General features: G+C 38.6%; 1 protein-coding gene across 1 annotated transcript in view; it reads right to left on the reverse strand.

The window, feature by feature from the left end:
- Positions 1-6,001: 6,001 nt before the first annotated feature.
- The window catches only part of asic1 (acid sensing ion channel subunit 1), a 58,394-nt gene continuing 45,929 nt past the window's right edge, over positions 6,002-18,466 (reverse strand). Inside the window, exons 6-9 of the mRNA XM_015399922.1 lie at positions 9,934-10,025; positions 9,544-9,623; positions 9,207-9,308; positions 6,002-8,567 (exon numbers count right to left, since the gene is read on the reverse strand). Of these exons, the coding sequence (XP_015255408.1) occupies positions 8,472-8,567; positions 9,207-9,308; positions 9,544-9,623; positions 9,934-10,025 (370 nt within the window). The 3' untranslated portion in view covers positions 6,002-8,471. The remainder of the gene's footprint in view (positions 8,568-9,206; positions 9,309-9,543; positions 9,624-9,933; positions 10,026-18,466) is intronic.

Raw genomic sequence — 18,466 nt, forward strand, 5'->3', positions numbered from 1 at the left:
CAGAAACTTACCATCAACAGCTCATTCTTCTGGTGTCTTATAATAATTCTGGTGTATTTGTATTCAGTCTTTACGTTGCAGAGTAGTTGAACAGTCAGGAAACTAATGCATCAAGACTCGGTTTGTTTTAAGGACATCCAGTTTGCCGCAGATGACAAACATAAAGATGAAGAGGTCTTTGGTTTAGCACTAGTAAGATCAAATCTAATGTCTTTGTCTGGGGATTTTTTTTACTATAATCTTTATAGTATTTGTACAATAAAATTAATCTGAAGTTCTTATTCCAGCTAGAGTACATCAATAAGTAGCGCTGTTTTGATTTGTGACAGGTAAAACAACAATCCCCCTCCTCAAGTTGGTAAACCCACTTCCTGGCTTTAACACACTCTTAGATTACATTTAAAGTTAAAAACACACAATAGCCGGAGACTTTTCTCACCCACAGAGACCATCTGCTATTGTTTAAAAATCAGACACTCCACTCAGATGCTCCAACAAGGCAGGATTCGACGTTTGGTTGTCAAAAAAGTCCTGCTAGTTTGATAATACTGTAAACTTCCTCTTTCACAGCCTTACAGAATAAAACATATTTTAAGATGCAAAAAGATAAACCATTATATTATTGGTTACAAGGTGAATATTGTGGAGCAACCTGCAGACTGGACCAATTAATGATTTTCTCCGTTCATCCTCTGTTCACATTTTTCCGTCTGAATGTCTACTAATGAGTTCCCCCACAAATCAGACCTTATACTCCCTTTCATCACAGCAGGGGTTAATAAATATGTGAATCTGCTTCTTATTTTGTGATCTAAATGGACCTCCATATGGCTCTGTTCCTGAACTACCATGACCTTCTTTGAATGCATTTCATCCTTAACATTTTTCTAATTATTTGATCAGACAGCAGTGGCAGATAGAGGGTGGTAAGAATTTGAAGTGTTTCAGTATTTAGTTAAACTCAAGTCTGGGATCATCTGGGGTTCTGCTGAAGAATTACAACAGTTTCTCGTTTCCAAACTGTGATGTTACTTGAATGCATTGGGTTATGAGGCTAAAACAATGCAAAACATTGTATCCCATCTGTTTGCATATGGCATGTTTGATCAGACAGGACTTGGGTTAGTGAAAAAGAGTGGAAGGGCTTTTCTGAACAGGTTGCGATAGAATCCTCATTTGCAACACTTTCTGTATCTGATGGCATTTACCGTGCTTCCAGTTTTTGTTTGAGCTCTTGCATTCCAGGGAAGTGATACGACTTATCTTTAACAGGCCTCCTGACAGGTTTAATATCAAACAGCTGAATGCAGAATTCATACTTTAAACAAACGGAAGAACAAATCAGTCAGCTCCAAACCCGAAGGCTAATAAAGCATCTTCTAGGAGTATCAAACTTGACTGCATGACAATAATTAATCTTCTTAATGAGCTGAAAGTAAAGTGGAGCCCAGAGGAGCCGCTGCAGCCTTATCAATGACAAACGGCTGGGCTTTCTAATTGCACTGCAAGATCTGACAGGATAAATTTACACCCGAAACGTGACTGATATGACACGCGGATGGGAAGGGCTGCAAATTCGGAAACAAGCTGGAGAGCAAGATCAAATATTCATTTCAGCACCATATAGATCCAGAAATATAAACCAGCGAACCACAAATGAATGGTTACAGGGGTCAAAGTAGCTGTTTTAGGATGGAGTAATTTGAATTTGACCAGACGTTCTGAACTTAAAATGACTATGATTAATGATAACGTTTCTTCAAAATCTAAAAAAATAGGGAAAAGGCAATGCCTAATGCAAGTAGATCAGATTAATTATAGTTTTAAATTTATTTTGTGGTACTTAAATGTTTCCTCAGACAAAGAAAAATTGCATTTCTTCAAAATTCAGTTTCTGAAAGATATTTTGATTTAAGGGAAAAAATCTAGCCAAAGCAGCCTGACCCTATGTCAAACAGTTATAGAGACCTCCATCACTCATAACCTGAACATTTTTACTCTGAATTCATCTCCACTTGTCACACCTAGACCTGATAAGAGCTACCCCCAGTAAAGAGGTCACTGGAGTCTTTTAGACAATATGAAGGTCTCTCATAGGAAACACATATATTGATATATAACAGTCTGGAAAGGGGTTCAATTAGCCTTTTAGACCCACCATTTTATAGCTTGTGCAGAAACGTATTGCATAACCAAATACCATTGACCAGTAAAACAATGTTAGAAATCCCAAATGCTTGTGATGTATCCCATTTGAAAGCTAAGATCTTCTGGCGATGTGTGTACATACGGTATGTTTTACACAATTTGAGGAATATAACTTCAAATATGTCCAAAACATTTTTTTCCTTTGAAAAAATATAGAAAAATACATTTTTATATTTTAATATCAGGGCTTTTCTTAAGTTTCTAAATTTTCCAAAGTAGTCTGGATACTGGAAATTAAATTTACTCCCGAAATTGGGAGCAAACAGATTAGTGAATAAGCTCTCTTGATGTAGATAATCAAAAATAGTCAGACATCAGTATTTACAAACACAATATGTGTTTATATCATTATTTTTACTTTTTAATTAAAGAGAAAAGAGCTTTGATATTTATTTGCTGGGGAAATACTATTGGTTAATATTTTTACTCTGGAGTTTTACGGACAAAATGAACCAATTTATATCAAGAGAAAGAAGTGAAAATTATAAAATCTAATTTGATGACATATTATTATTTATTGGTGCCATGGTCTGCTGCTTTGGACATTTGATTTTTCCATGTTTTACTTTTGGAGGTTTATATTTTTCTGTGTCTTCATTTAGTATCCTGTGTTGAATCCTATTTACTCACAGTCTGCCCGGTTTTGAATATTTCTTTTGGTTTAGGGTTAAAGAGATTGTTTGTCCAACAGTCCATAACCATAAGAGTTTGGTGGCGATCCAGATAAAGATCCAGATACTGGAACTTCTTTGGCAGAACAAACAGTTCCCTTCTAAACCAGAGAGGGGCAGCAGTGAGTATTGACTGCTTCAGCATCGGACTCAAAAAGTCCGTAGGTATTATAATGAAGACAAAGAATAAAAAAAACACAGGTAAGGTGAGCCATGAAAAGTCTCAATCTGCAAATCAAAGGAGAGAGCAGAACAAACACCAAAGGCTGCAGACACAAGTTGTGCCTTACTTATGAACTTATTAAAGGATTTCAAAGAAATTATATCAGAGGCGCGCCTCATGCCAAAGAACAATTCATTAATCATCATAATTACGCAGATCATGAGGGTGTTTTAGTTATAGGTGTAAGTCACAATATCGGGGAAAATGTGCGGCTTGGTGGAGGTCTGCGCTCTTTTTTTAGTGATTCATCATGTTTTCTTTACTTCGTAGTATAACTCTTCATTCTTATTCTTGTGATTTATTTAGTCTTTGCCCTAGTTTTTCATAATTCATTGTTTTTTTGTTATCGTTTGTTATTGTTTGTGGATTATCTTTTTCCATGGCTTTATAGTTTTCTAAGTTTATCCAGTCTTCCCCCCATAGACTATTTTCCACTTGGTCACGTTGTGTTTCTTTGTTATTATTCTCCTTTCATTTTTTTTGTCATATCTGTTCCATCTAGTTACATATAAGACCTTTTATTGACATTTCCTGGTTGTATTATTTTACCCCTGGTGCCACTCTCTTTTCCCTCAGTTCCCTTCAAGCTCTTTCTATCCACACCTGCTCCCAGTTAGTCAATTACTCCATTCTTTGTTCAGTATTCTCCTCCCCAGTATATATACTCCCTCTCTGCACTTTCTCATTGCTTGTTTGTCTTCATGAACTCCTGGATGTTACCTTCTTTATTAATCTGTTTTATTTCATGGCCTGTGTACTCCTGGATTTATACTTCTGTTGCCACATCCTCAAATAAATCAACAAAAACTACCGCTGCTTGGATCCTCGACAAACCCCCACATATCCTGACAATTGGTGTTTGTAGTGTATGGCTGGCAAACAATTGAGTTGATGGTCACTTTCTTTGTGATTGACTGATTCTATAGAGGTACCAAATGTTGGGCCTTAATTAGAAACAAGCCTGTCTTTCAATGTGGGGACACATCAGATCCACCTGAATCTGGTGGAGGAAAGTAAAGGGGTTAAGGTTCCAGTAAAATCCAGTGGTAGCAGTTATCCAGCATTGATGAACCTTCCAGTTAGTGGCCAGTCTGTCTAAATTAACTCTCACTAAAATAACTGCATGCTACTGCAGGCCCCGCATGTTTTAGTTCAACCAGCGTTTATAGAATAGAATTCAACTTTGTCATTACACTGTCACAAGGACAGAGCAACGAAATAACTCTCTGCATTTAACCCATCCCCTTTAAGAGCAGTGGGCTGCAGTTGTGCGGCACTCAGCGAGCAGGGTGGGGGTGAAGGGTCTTGCTCAGAAACCCAGAGTGGCGGTCTGTTTGGGTGGGGCTTCAACTCATAACCTCTGGAATCAAAGTGCAATGCGCTAACCAGATAGCCACCACTACCCCTTATGATTCAATTATATCATTTATGATATTTATGGTATTGATGGAAGAGTTTCAAGGCCAAAACCCCCGATGACCAGAAAAAAACACCATATTGTTACAATCCTTGGTACTTTTGTAAGAATCGCCCAAAAACCCTAGAGACAAAAGTTGAACTTTTTGGAAGTTATAGCTAACACAGCATTGTAGAACAAGAACCTCACACCAGCAATCAAACATGGTGGTGATGGTTTTCTACCACTGACATGGATGACTGATCCATATATAAAAACTCTGGAGTAGAAGGTCCACGGTTTGAGCTTAAGGAAATTAACAATCAGTTTATGTCCTAAAGTTCAAGACAATTTGGGCTACGCAGCACAGTAATGATCCATCTAACAGCATTAAATCCCACACTGAATGGCTCAAAATACTGTTAGAACAAAAGAAAGATTTTAGATTGGCCTTGTTAAAGCTCAAATCAAATGGTATAGCATGAGCTTAAATAATCAATGAAAACCTTTAATAAGACCTATTTAAAACATTTCTGCAATCAGGGACAAAATTAGCTACAGAGCGATTTTAAGTACTGATTATAAACTCTTGATGGTAGTTGTTGATGCTGTTTGTTTTCATATAGTAACAGGTTTTGATAGATTTGATGCATTAATAAATTAAATCATAATTTAAAAACTGTATTCTGTATTTACTGCAAGAAATGACAAATTTACTGCAAACAAGACAGTAAATAAAAAAAAAAGCCAACAGATTTCACACAGGCTGTCAACAGCACACCTGCACTGAAGAAATAAAGCCAGCAGCTACTTATACCTGCAGATTAATTCTGACCTGCTGATTTTTGGAGAGCATTCATAATGCAATGAGAAAACGCAGCTCGCCACACAGGGGGATTGTGAATAAGGACTATAATATCTGTGTCGAAGTTGATATTACGATAACAGGATTAGGAGGGAATTACCTCCTCTTTGTGTAAGAGTGCATGGCAGCAGACAGCAAGATTTAACTGACAGATATGGAGGAAAACAAGTTTATTAAAAATAAACTCCAGAGGTTCCCTGCATAAGAAGGGCCCTGTTATAACTCACATGCAAGAAGCTGCCTGCAGGAATTACCCTAAGGGTGTCCCAGCATCTCAAAAAGACCAGAAAGTTTGGGACAGATCCCATTATAGAAGCATCTGCTTGTTATACCGCCTAAAACTGGCTGCATATCAGCAACCAAGGTGAGCGTTAAAAGAGGGGGATCAGTCATCTTTGATTGTAATGTCGAGGAGGGAAGAGGGCGCGTAATGATTTAACCTTATTCAGAGAAGAGCGATGCTGTTGCCAGGACTTCAGAATCTGCCAACATGAGAAACTGAGCAATTAAGACCCCCGAGATGGCAGGAAAAGTCATGTTAATCCCTCATTTTTGGGTGAGGATTTTCAGTTTGCCTGAACTCCTGCCGGTGTTAACGCCTCCCACACAACCCCCACCCCCCTGCACTTTGCCTGTGGAGTCTTATCAGGATGCAGCAAGCATCTCCTGCAGGATTTCTGTCACTGGCAGGCAGCTCTCCTGTATCCTGACCCTCTTTACAATTCTTTGAGCTGCAGGCTGTCGAGTAGACAAAGACACAAATGCCAGCAGGAAATGAACACCTTCACTCTTTATTTCTTAATTAATTTGTCTTCTCGGCAGGTACAACACCAGTTAAAAAAAACCGCTGGAGGGAAAAGTCATGTTTCACACATTTAAACACAGTAAAGTCTTCATCAGACATAACAGATTCTTGGCGTGAAATTTTAAGCTTGTATATTCATGTGTAGCCACCGGCGGAGGCTTCTCCTGTGAACTGATAAAAAATAAATGTGCTCTCAATTTTGATGGGCAACAAAAAAACGTGTGCGTCCACCGCTAAAGGAAATCATGAAAGAATTATAAGGCAAAACGACCGCTCTCCTCGTCAGATGACCCACGACGCCTCACACAGCGAGCGGCAAATACATTATTTTTTGGGTTCCAATATTAAGAAAGTCACGCATCACATAACAGCTACATGTGCACCAGTTGGCAGCAGCAGATCTAAAGAAAAAAAACCAATAGTTGTCGCCCATAGTGTTCAACTGCTGGTTGATTGACAATATTGATTAAACTTAAACTGGCAGTGCAAGATATTCCCCATCCATCCTTTTGTCACTTAACTACTGAAACTGTAATTACATTTTAAAGGCATGGACTCGAAAAAACAGAAACATTGTGGCTTACAGCATTTAAACAGCGGAACAAATGAAGGGTTGACAGAGTTAAGCCATTTCTTCTTTAATGCCACATTCGTTTCCCCCAAACCCTTTTTTTTTTTTAAAGCTGATTTAATTCAAAATAAAGTGTTGTAAGGCAACACTCCAAATTACAAGCTGATTAGCTGATGTAACCCCGGATGAATCTTAATCAGATTTTACCAAGAGCAACTTGTGATTAAAAACACAACTTCACACTCTACTTGGTGATGAAAAAACATCGTCTGCCTCTGTTTGCTCGACCAAATCAAAGCTTTTAAAAGTTAATTTGCTATTGAGAAGAAATCCTCACAAGACAAACAAATTTCAAAAACCATAGTTACATTTTATTTATGCCCCGGTAACTAAATGGACAGGCCAGGCCTTTACCCTGAACCAGAAATGGTCATTTCAAACTTAACAAGAATGATATGAAAAAAAAAACAAAACAAAAAAAGTGGGATTAACATGATCATAATATGACAATATATCAAGAACAATAGTAAGTTTTCTTTTAGATCATCTCTACACACTTGCAATATTGTGCTTCGGTAAGACTTTTGCAACTAGATAACAGATAGTGAACATTTCTAGCAGCCCCAGAGAAATGCAAGTTATTCATGAATAAACATGAACAGAAATAGAACCGATAGTTATAAAAAGAAATCACCTTTTTTTTGAGGTCAATGCAAACTTAAATGAAGGTGAGCGAAGATTCTTCAACTCATTCGGCACATGTGAGAAACGGAACAGGACGATTAGCCAACACTCACCAGGTTGGGCATTACAGATGACGCCCTGCACACACACACACACCCCTACACACACACCAGTAAGCAAAAAACACACAAATCATCTTCGTCTACCTGCTCATCACTGAAGCAGACTTTGTAATTACAATGTAAATGTATATTCATATATATATTTATATGTTCAGAACATGAAGACATTAAACTCAACTAGAAGTAGAAATGAAAAGAAAAAAAAACATGCACTGGACAGATACAAGCATGCATTACCATGAAAATGAGACCTGAAATTTTCACCAGTACATTTTCATATGTTAATTGTTTCACCTCCGCTGCTGCTTCTGCTCCCCCCACCATTAAAATGTCCTCATCAGCGATGAGCAGAGTTGCATTCTGAAGCCGACTATAGCAGCTGTTCCTCTCCTTGTGTTGCTACATGTACAGTGGAGTTAGCGTCATGAATATCATCACAGAAGCAGATGTGGTGGTCATATGGTCGCATCATGTTCTTGTCTCACATACATAAAGGCATGGAGGTTTTTTTATTGTTTGCGGTGAAATTACTGTACAATTTTCAGTAACCTTTAATGTTTTTTTCTTTTCCTATTTTTTTTTTTTTTTCACAGAAGGTTCCTTGTTGGCCAGCCTTCTCCACCAGTATCCGCTGTGGCAGTATTCCAGAGGAAAACGCAAAGAGTTTCGAGCGTTGCATGAAATGTTTGTCTAAAAATCAAAATATACGTTTTAATCTTCAGGGCTTTTGTCTTCACTTGGCTTTTAGATGAAAATCCTTTTATCGTGTTTAATATTTTTTATATTTTATTATTAGTTTCTATGTAAAAAGTGCCTCTGTTATATTCATCAGCATCAGTTCCTCCCTGTCTGTGCGTCAGATAGTTCTTGCTGCACGGTCGGCTTTGGTTGCATAACACGCACGGTGATGCTTTACTGAGGTCTGCTCAGCAAGTGAAGTCTTCAAAGTTGCCCTGGCCTGGATGGTGAGGTAGCATGTTCCCGGGGTATGAAGATGGTGTACGCAGGTTGTCACAAGGAGCCTGAGGAAATAAAAAGGCAGATATTGAAATGGTTGCGAGTGGGAAACTGAAAGATTCTGCATAAATGTGCAGAACAGGAGATAATCTTGAATGTCTCTTTTACTAGAAAAAAAAAGGAATAGAGCAACAGGTTGGGTTGGGAGTGTAGAGATAATAGATTCCTGAGAAAGACTTGGAAAAATAATGAAGGTGAATGGAATGGGAAGACTGTTAAGTGTGGCAGGAGTGGAGGAGCGCCTGTCTGTTTTTCTCTGCCTGCGCTCTGACTCACAATTAAAGTGAGCGGGTTTTATTTACACTTGGTTATAAGTAAGCTGTCACACCTTCTGAAGCTTTAATTCTGGCCTGTCCCTGCTGGTACTGTTCTGCTGCTTTGATTAAATCCAAGCCTCTTCTCCAACAACTCCCTCTCGGTCTTCCTTCCCTCTCATCCCAATTGCTTTTCTTTTCCCTGCTCCGCTTTCTTTTAGCCTCTTTCAATCCCTTTTTCCTCCATCTCGGTCTGTTCTCTCTCTTTCTCTCGCCAACACCACCCTGCCGGCAATCGAGGCCAGTAGAGACAAAGAAGAAAGGAGCCTGCTCCTGTCAAAGCAATGCAGTCTGACACAGTCAAAGTACTCTGCAGCTGCCTATACTGACATGGTGTTTCACATCATCCAGGCTCAGCACAGCTCCCCGATCGTTGTTGCTGCGGCCTTTGTGTTTCTTCTTCATGCATCTGCACAGCTTGTACTTGATCACCTAAAGAAAAAAAAAAAAAGCAAGCATAGTGTTACTTTTTCTTTTAGCTTCTGGAAATCATCCAAATATTTACTTGTTTTCATATCAGGTGAGCTGGAATGCATCTATAAATAAGCTCCAATATTTTCCTTACAGAAAAAAAGCAGCTTCTTTCCCTTGTTTCTCTTTAACATTCCTACCAACAATCATCATTGCAGACGGTTGCCATTACAGCAGATGGTGGGTGATATTTTACCTCATACAGATAGTCAAAGAGCTCAAGAACAGTGAGGATACTGGCTCCTATGAAGAGACCCATCTGACCTCCGATATCGCCTGAAAAGAGAAGCGATAAAGCATGTAAGAGAGATGGTAATCACTTTTCTGCATTTACGAGTGCATTAAAGTCGCTTTCAAGCCGAAGGACGAGAAATACAACAGAAAAATTAAAATGTTCAAAAATCTGCAGCTTGAAGGCAACAATAGATTAAAGAGACAGTTTTACATCTTTAGGGTTCTGAGCACCTATTGTAAAATGCATGCATTGACTCTGCTTTCATGATGGGTAAAAAAAATAGTGTCTGCCAGGCTAAACACTGCATGTTATCTTTACCCAAGAAAAAACACTTGACAGTCATTTCCTTACCCAGAAGGCCTGCCAGTTCGTAGGCTTTCTTTTGTTCAATGGTTTCATAGTTCAGCGCTTCAAAGTAGATATCCAGAACCAGAATGTTATCACTGCAAACAGAAAGGGGAGAAAAGAAGTGTGACGGCAGGCATTCAGACGTTGCCTTCAACATGTCATACATGCTTGTCTCCGTACATGCTTCTCCAGACAAAGACGGCGGCCGACGCCGCCACTTTCTGCAGAGACCAAAGCAGATGTGTCGTGCTGAGAGGATGACCTGCCACAGCCAACTAATTTTCCCTCGGTGGGTCTGGTCATTGTGGTACACAGAGGAAATGATGGCAGTTTTTTGATTTCAGCGGAAAGTAAATCGAAAGGGATTAGCTCAAGGGCCCTGGGCAAAACAGAGGAATATGATCTTCTTTGAGTTTCCTCCCTCTTGGGGAAGCCAGACCCCATAGACTTAAGATCAAAACCACTTCTCAGATTTTTACATTTCCTTGGTTGCTATTTTACCCTCTATTCAATTGTTCAAATCTGAGCAAAGAAAAGGGATTATATTTCAGAAGCTCTGGTAAAGCCGAGGGCTGACTTTACATCACAAAATGCAAACTGTAGATGGCAACATAAATGCAAACCCCTAAAAAATATTTATATGAAAACGTGTCAAACTCTGATAACATTCATAAAAATACATGGTCGAATAGCACTGACAGCATGCAAACAATTATAACCAGATATTGGCATGGACTGTAACAAAAACTTGTTTTTCTTTATGATATTTATCAAATAGATTCATTTTTTAAGATAGAAGGACTAAATCAGCAAATGTTTGCATTGATTTAAAGTCTGTTAGTAGGAGAAAGTACTTTTTATGTACTGTATGGAAACATGTGGTGTTCACCTGTAATGTCCATTCTGTTAGGAATCCAGTTTGTGTGGGTTGTGTTTTTGTTTGTTGTCCCTCTGCCACCAGGTGGCGCCTGGTTCTCGTTGGTCCTCTCACACACCTGCAGACGGTTGCCTCATTACCTGAGGACTCTTAAGCTGCCACTACCTCGACGCCAGAGTGTTTGCCAGTTTTGGGTACTCTAGCCAAGCTGAGTTTTGCTGAGTCAAACTGAGTTTTTGTCAACCTGAGTCTTAATCCTGTTGTTTTGTCTTTGCCTCCCGGCAGGAAGTCATCCTGTAAACTGGATGTTTTGGACCTTCTCCCCCTGGAAGGATCGTCTGAGCTTCAAACTGAGCTGGGGATTCAAACTGGAGATTTGGATCTACTTTTCCCAAAAGGATTGTTTGAGCTTCACACTGAGCAGGGAATTAATCTCCACAAGATCCGTTCTAGTACCGAAGGAAATCTAAGTGGCAGTCAGCTCCTCCCTTTCTGAAGGAAACAACCTGGGTAAACCCTGTTCGCCTTCCGACGAGCAAACCAATTTCTGGAACAACCTGCACCGACTGGATTCAAAGGAAGACAGGTTTTCTGGAACCGTGAGTCCTGTTGCCTTACTCCCTTTTGCAAATCAAAACTTTAAATTTCCAACTGAGCCTGAACTAACCACAGGAACTTCCCCTTCTTTTTTCAGTCCCGGTTCGCCAGTGTTCAGAGCGGCACTGGAACCATCCCTACCAGTTTTTTTATATCCAATATGATAGTATTTAAAACACTGGGATACCAAAACTGCTTGGAACCTGACAGATAAATGTGCATCATGACCTGCGGCTATGGCTCTGCAAAATCTATTATTACAGAACTATCAACAGCAGAATAAAACACAGCTGTACATAAGTACAATGGAAAGGTTAAAATGAGTAGTATCACATTTTTTACAGCAATTGTTTATTTTTCTTTTCTCCTAAAACCAGATGGAAAGGAATTCAAGAATTTGTATCACATTTTATGTGAGTAATGCAGTATATTATGTAAATGAGAAACCCCTGCAAAATATTTGATGCTTATGTTGCTTTTGGGCCCTTTCACGTCGGATTAGACGAGGGTTCATTGTCTCTAGGATGGTGTTTACCCTGCAGCTTTCAAAGACATCCTATCACAATGATACGGCAACAGTTATCACATCCGCACTAGAATGTGAGAAATTTCGCTATGGATATTCTTTATAGGAAGCGGCACATCCTAGCAGCATGCTTTTTTAACCAAAGCTGTGAAGTGGTCTGTCTTCTTATGTTGGTACTTGAATTCAAAGTAAATTTTTGGAAGAGGTTCTCATAGATTTTTTTTGCTTTTCAAAAAAAAAAAAAAAATTTTTACTCAACACTAAACATTTCACACCCAGGATGACCAGTCTGAAGACTTAGACAAATTTTCTTGTCATTTTGTATACACAGGGTGTATACAAAATGCAACTTTGTTCAGGAAAGCTCTCAAGACATTTCCATTGCTTTAAGTGCAGCAATGATCAAATGTAAACAAGGCGATCAAATGCAAACATAGGACTAAGATATGATTTACAGTTTTTTCAACATTCAGCTTTTTTTCTTTGTTGTTTTATTCAACATTCAGCTTTTTTTTTCCTCTCGTTTTGTTCAACATTCAGTAGTCTGATGGCAGGGGGCGAAAAGCTGTTTTGGAATCTGCTGGACCTGCATCTGATGCTTTGAAGCCTCTTCCCAGACGGCAGCAGGGGGAACAGTTCATGGTTGGGGTGTGAGGGGTCATTTATGATGTTAGGGGCTCAGGACACGCAGCGCTGGGATGAAATGTCTTTTATGGTGGGAAGAGGAGCTCCGATAAAAGACATTTGATCCAAGCGCTGCTGAAGAAGTGTTTCAATAACTGTACAGGGACTTGTGATGGGAAAAAAAAATATTGGTCCTTTATTCCTCTATTTAATAACCTGAATGTGAGCTTGTTTTGTTTCCTTTATTGCATAAAAGTATTCACTCAAGCAGAACACCTGTTAGACAAGGCTAGATGTGAGTCTTATATTGCAAACACCTCCGATGCTGTTGATGTTTTGGTCAGAAGCTAAACTCCTTTGGTTCAAGGATATTTCAACACTCCTATTTGTGCAAAACTATCTACTTTGTTTATGAGAATCTCTTCCTGTGGTTCCTAAGTAGTTAGTACAATACTTTGTGACCAGAAAAGACAGAAACATAGTATCTGGTCTCCCTGGCAAGGATAAATGCTGCTTTAATGTAGAACTTTTTCTTCTGAACTAAATACACACTAGAGGCTCCAGTTTTACAACACCTGTTTAATTTAATACATTTCTAAAGTCTTGATCATTTCACTCAGTCTCCCATAAAACTGCACAATTTGGAGGTGTGGCCGCTTCTTTCCTCATGAGAGCATCATTACCTGATAAGCAAAACATATACAAGCTGGGAGGAAGTTGCTCACATAGCAATTCCAATGCTGGTCAGGTATGGGAATGATGAGGTTGTATCCTTGATATGAGGGCAGAATGCCTTTAAATTCCCAATGTCCAAACTACAAAGATTAGTCACACCATGGATGACCTACTAGCGCATTTATGTCTCACTCAAGTCCTGCCTTCCCTCCTTTCTTGTTATTATGCTGTATCCATCCACACAGTTTTACAGTTAGTTTATACAGAGGAAAATCTCCATTGCTTAATTAAACATTTTGGGACGTCTAGGCAGCATCCGACAAGTGGTAATTCACATAGTCACAGAGGCTTTTTCTGCATTTTTTTTTATCTTTAAGATATCTTGTTAAACTTCTTGAACTGCAGAGCCTCTTCCAGTAGAGAAACCCCTTCTGGACTGATTATCTGATGAGATTACAAAGAGGAATTGAAAATGTTTAAATTAGCCACATTTCAGCTAATTCTGATGCTTTTAATTTAACTAAAACCGTTTACTTTCCCTGCAGGCTCGGTCAGAGTCCACTTGTTTTTCTCTGGGGCTGAGTTTTATCGGCTCTTATTAAAACTATTTAATTAATGTTAGAGGAATTGCAACCCTGTACAGCTGGAAGCAACTTCTGTGCTAATATATTACAGCATAAACATGTTTTTGTCCATCAATTTTCACTTCATTTCTTAATCTACTATTTTAAGTCACCGTGTACAGTATTTGGATTTGGCATAAAGGGAGTCTATTCCATGTGGAGTATCGCTGTGGTTCTTTTGTATAATTTCTGACACCATTTCTGGTATTTTCTTTCCATTTCCCTCTGGTCTGTACAGTAGGTCTCCTGTGTGAGGTGTCACCCAGATGTAAAAGCGAAGCTTCCTTACTGACAGTGAGCAACGTGAAACACGTCTGATCAGAGCGGCTGTCAAACAGCAGACCGAGCTTTCGCCTAGCTGAGTCTTCCTCTCTGAGCTTCCCAACAGTCGAACTTCATACGCTTCAGTTTCACACCACCAAGCACAGTGCAGTCTGAATCTCAATACACTTCCACAAATGTTCCTTTCTTGGAAATGTGGCCACTTGTTAAATTAACTACAAAGACCTCTATCTATCCTCTGGGATTAAAAAAAGAAAAGTATATATGTACATTTTTGAAACACTCTGGCTACATGTGGTGTTATAATTATCTTATCCTTCCCAGCTCTGCCTGGAGTGATGCATAAAAGATTCACCATGGCTGTACCAACTTCTCATTTTCTTCAAACACTTTCAATCTTTTTGGGTTAGAAATAAAACACCATCTAGTTGACTGACTAATAATTTCAAAAACTCACCTGGAGCTCTTTATCATTCTTCTGAATTTCAAAGGAAGTTTGTCGGTTTTACAAAGTCAGTCTACATAAAATATTTAAAGGGATCATCCAACCTAGAAAAAAGATTTTTTTGTCATGCAGAAAAAGGAAAAGGCATCTAACCCTTTGGTGACAAATCATGCAACGATAATACCTTTCAAAAAACTGAAATTATTTTTATGCTGTATTTTCTTCCTTTCTCTAAACAGCAGTTTGTATTATTTCATTCCTGTGAATCTTAGAAGCAAGTTGCTTAATATGTTTATTTGTTATTAAACTGCAGATATACAACTTTTTGGGAGAGAAGCGATTTGCTGTTTCTGGATAAGCAATACTCAGCCCTGTTTCTCGGTATGACCTAATGTTGGTATCTATGTAATTCCCATTATTCTTATGATTTTGAATTGAGAGAGCTTCCTGGAGAGGTAGCGAAACGTCTTCAAATCTTGGAAACCAAGTCCAGTGGATTTTTTAAAACTTTTACGGAATGACTCTGACCTGGATGACTGAGAATCTTCATCAGCGTAATTCCCATTAGTTAACTTTTATTCAGACATTACTTGGACTGCTCTCAGTCTTTATCTGTACTGCAAATGCAATAAGAAAATAAAGTCAGTTTGTAAATGTTGGACCTAAACATTATGGACTTTGTTATTGAATAATTTTGGACACTGATGACCAATGACCATGTTTCTTCTTAACATGTTCACTGGGGTAAAGGGTGCCCAACAGTGCTGCTCTCCTCTCAAAGCTTCTGCAAACCTCCCCTAACTCACTTTAAAGCCACTTTCCACTGAAAACCTAGTTTTTTTTAAAAACGGGGTTGACCAGCAAACAATCGGCTTTTGGCTTTTTTTCCCATTTCCCCTTCTGGCAAGCTGCATGGTGACCAATTACGGCATCACCCTGGGTGAGCGTTGATGATGTCGACAGTGCTACGGAAATCAGGGAAGTAAATAATGGAGAGCAACATGGACGGGAGCCAGAGTGTGGTCAGTATTCTTTATTATTTCGCCCTTTTATCCATCCGAATCCCTCCCACCAGCGCTCCAACACATTTATCGAATGTAGCAGATTTGTTTCGGCTTGTTAGATCAAAAGCGACTGGCGCGGCGTGTTGACATCCGTACGTTGCATTCAATGGCGGCACGTAATATAGGGGGTCAACCTGGGTCTAGTGTTCCCACAGCATGCCAATCAGACCTGAGGTGATTTTAATGCGGATTGCTTGCAGAGGCGTTTGACCCAGGTAGACATGCGTCAGTGAGCCGTTCCCTCTGCCACTAAAAGCCAATTGTTCCCCGGTTTAAACTGGTTAAAGACACACCTCAGAGGTCTGCCTTGGCTCCCCATGGTTCCTTGAGGACAAAAGCGGCTGTCTCTACTTGCTCTTTCCGTGAAGCTGCCTGGGGGTTCACATTGGAAGAAGCCATCATGTTAAGCCCAGGCCCAAGGTCCAGATATCCAGAATGACCAAGGCTAAGTCGTGATGGCTGACATTTCAGAACCAAACTGCTGCAAAACAGACTGTTTGAAACTTTCCTCTTTGAGTTTCAGGAACTTTTCAGACTTTTCAAAGAGTTGAAGAGGTGGAGGAGGAGAGATCTCCTAATGTATGGCTGGAACAAAGTAAATCCCTACTGTGAGCCTGCCGTGCTAAGCTGCTATGCTGGAGAAAATTCAAGCTTTGCAAAATGGATATGGTCAGAGAACAAGTCTGGCACTGTTAGAGACATATTCTTTAGTTAAAAAATATGTCTTTTCATGAGTTTTGATAATTTCATGTGTTTACTGTGTAGTAACGACCAAACAAGATGGACTGCATGGTATGCTATGCTTACATGTATGAGCTGTTGCTTAAAGAACTAAAACAAGCCTGATCTAACTAATGGTTTAAACACTGATATAATGTTAATGTTCATGTGTTTTCTCATATGCTCATTACTTTTTAATTACCAAATTATAACCAAAGGTCATAATTGAATCCTTAGTAGCTTAATCAAAGAAGGCTAAGAAACAATTAACTAAAGGTCATTGATTTCTGATTAAACAAATCATTTAATAAAATATTATTTGGCCAAATAATGTTTTAATCACCTCATGAATTTGCATTGTGAACTGTTTTTAAATGCTTTAAATTCGTGAAAAGCTAATTTGAGAACATACCAAATTCTTGAAGATAAACTTTGGTTCACAGTTTAAAATCCATTTTAAACTGTGATATCATTGCATTATCTTATTGATTATGGTTTTCAACCACGTTTTTCCTGCTTTGTACATAGTAGCTTAGTTAAGTTGGGTTTCACTAGTTTAGTTGAGAGTTATTAACTGAAATACAGTGGGTACAGAAAGTATTCAGACCCCTTTAAATGTTTCACATTTTGTTTCATTGCAGTCATTTGCTAAAATCAAAAAAGTCCATTTTATTTCTCATTAATGTACACTCAGCACCCCATCTTGATAGAAAAATGGTCATAAGTATGGCTATTTAATCAACTTGATCAACTTTTGTTAATAAAATCTTATATTTAGAAAGAAAGTTGTGGTGAATTTATTCCATATATGTGCAGAATTATGAGTTTGACCATAATTTGAGGTCGATTTAGACTTTCATTTGTTGTTCCAACACAACCAGTTCACAAACTATATATGACAGTCCGAATAATATCTGATAAAATAACAAATTTACCACACCTACTGGGGTGAACAATATAAATATTAAAGCTGCACAACATGAACCTTTTACTAACATAATTTGCTGCTTCTTTCTGTCCCTTTTTGCTCTGAATTATTTGGACAAGAAGGTTTTTTATTCACTCAACTCCCATTTCTTAAAAAGCGCTTCAGTTAACTTTGAAATTAACTAATCTTATTTAATTGATTTGTTGTTTTTTTTTACAAAGACCCTAAAAGTTTTTTTTAGATTGATTCAATATTTTTTTTATAATTGTTAGTTAGTTCTTAACATGCAACTTTATGTTCAGTATTGTGCGGCCTCCAGGCCAAAACTGTCTTTTAAAAAGGTTTTTGATCTCAGCGGGACTATTAAATAGAGGTTAAATAAGAACAAAAAGAATGAACTTTCAATGGGAGGCATCCCTTATGTTGTTTTGATATTTTTAGATCTAGACAGTCAGGTGGGAGAACATTTTCAGTAGCAGATCTATGATTAATGTCATTGGTAGTTAACCTTTGGAGGGTTACAGCATTCTTGTTTTTCTTTAATTTGTTCACCATTTGTTTGAAGGTGGAACACAGAGGTCAAATTTCTTCAGAAATATATTCTGTATAATTATCCTACTTGATGAGCATGGATACTTTTACCACACTGAGTGATGAAGCCGAGGGGCTGGAAACGTACCTCTGATTCTCAGATAAAAAGCAAAACCCTGAATAACCCTGAATAAGTGCATAAAATCCTCTTGCAGAAACAAATGTGGAATCAATGCTTTTGGATGATGTTCAGTCAGTTGGTAGATCTGCTTTTAAGATGAAACTTGTTTTCTACTTTCTTCTGCCATCTCAACAGCTCATTTAGCTCGCATGCAGCTTCAATTATCATTGACTACTTTCCTATAGTCATGTTTCTGTTTTTCATTGTTTCCTTGGGCAGTACAGATTCTGCTTAGAGGTGAACCTTTGCCCAATATTCTTTTGCAGTCTTTACAGGTTAGTCCAGGATCTCCTTTACCCATCACACCATAAGCTTAAATTTCCCTGGTGAATAAAAGCATCCTCACAGCATAATGTGACCGCCACCCTGTCTCACCACACTGTTGATTTGGTGAGACATGGTCGTTACTTTTCTGACACAAATAATAAGGATTTGGCCAAATTTCCCAAAAATGGCTCTTTTT

This window comes from Cyprinodon variegatus, unplaced genomic scaffold, assembly GCF_000732505.1.
Source record: "Cyprinodon variegatus isolate N-32 unplaced genomic scaffold, C_variegatus-1.0 Scaffold1056, whole genome shotgun sequence".
NCBI lineage: Eukaryota > Metazoa > Chordata > Actinopteri > Cyprinodontiformes > Cyprinodontidae > Cyprinodon > Cyprinodon variegatus.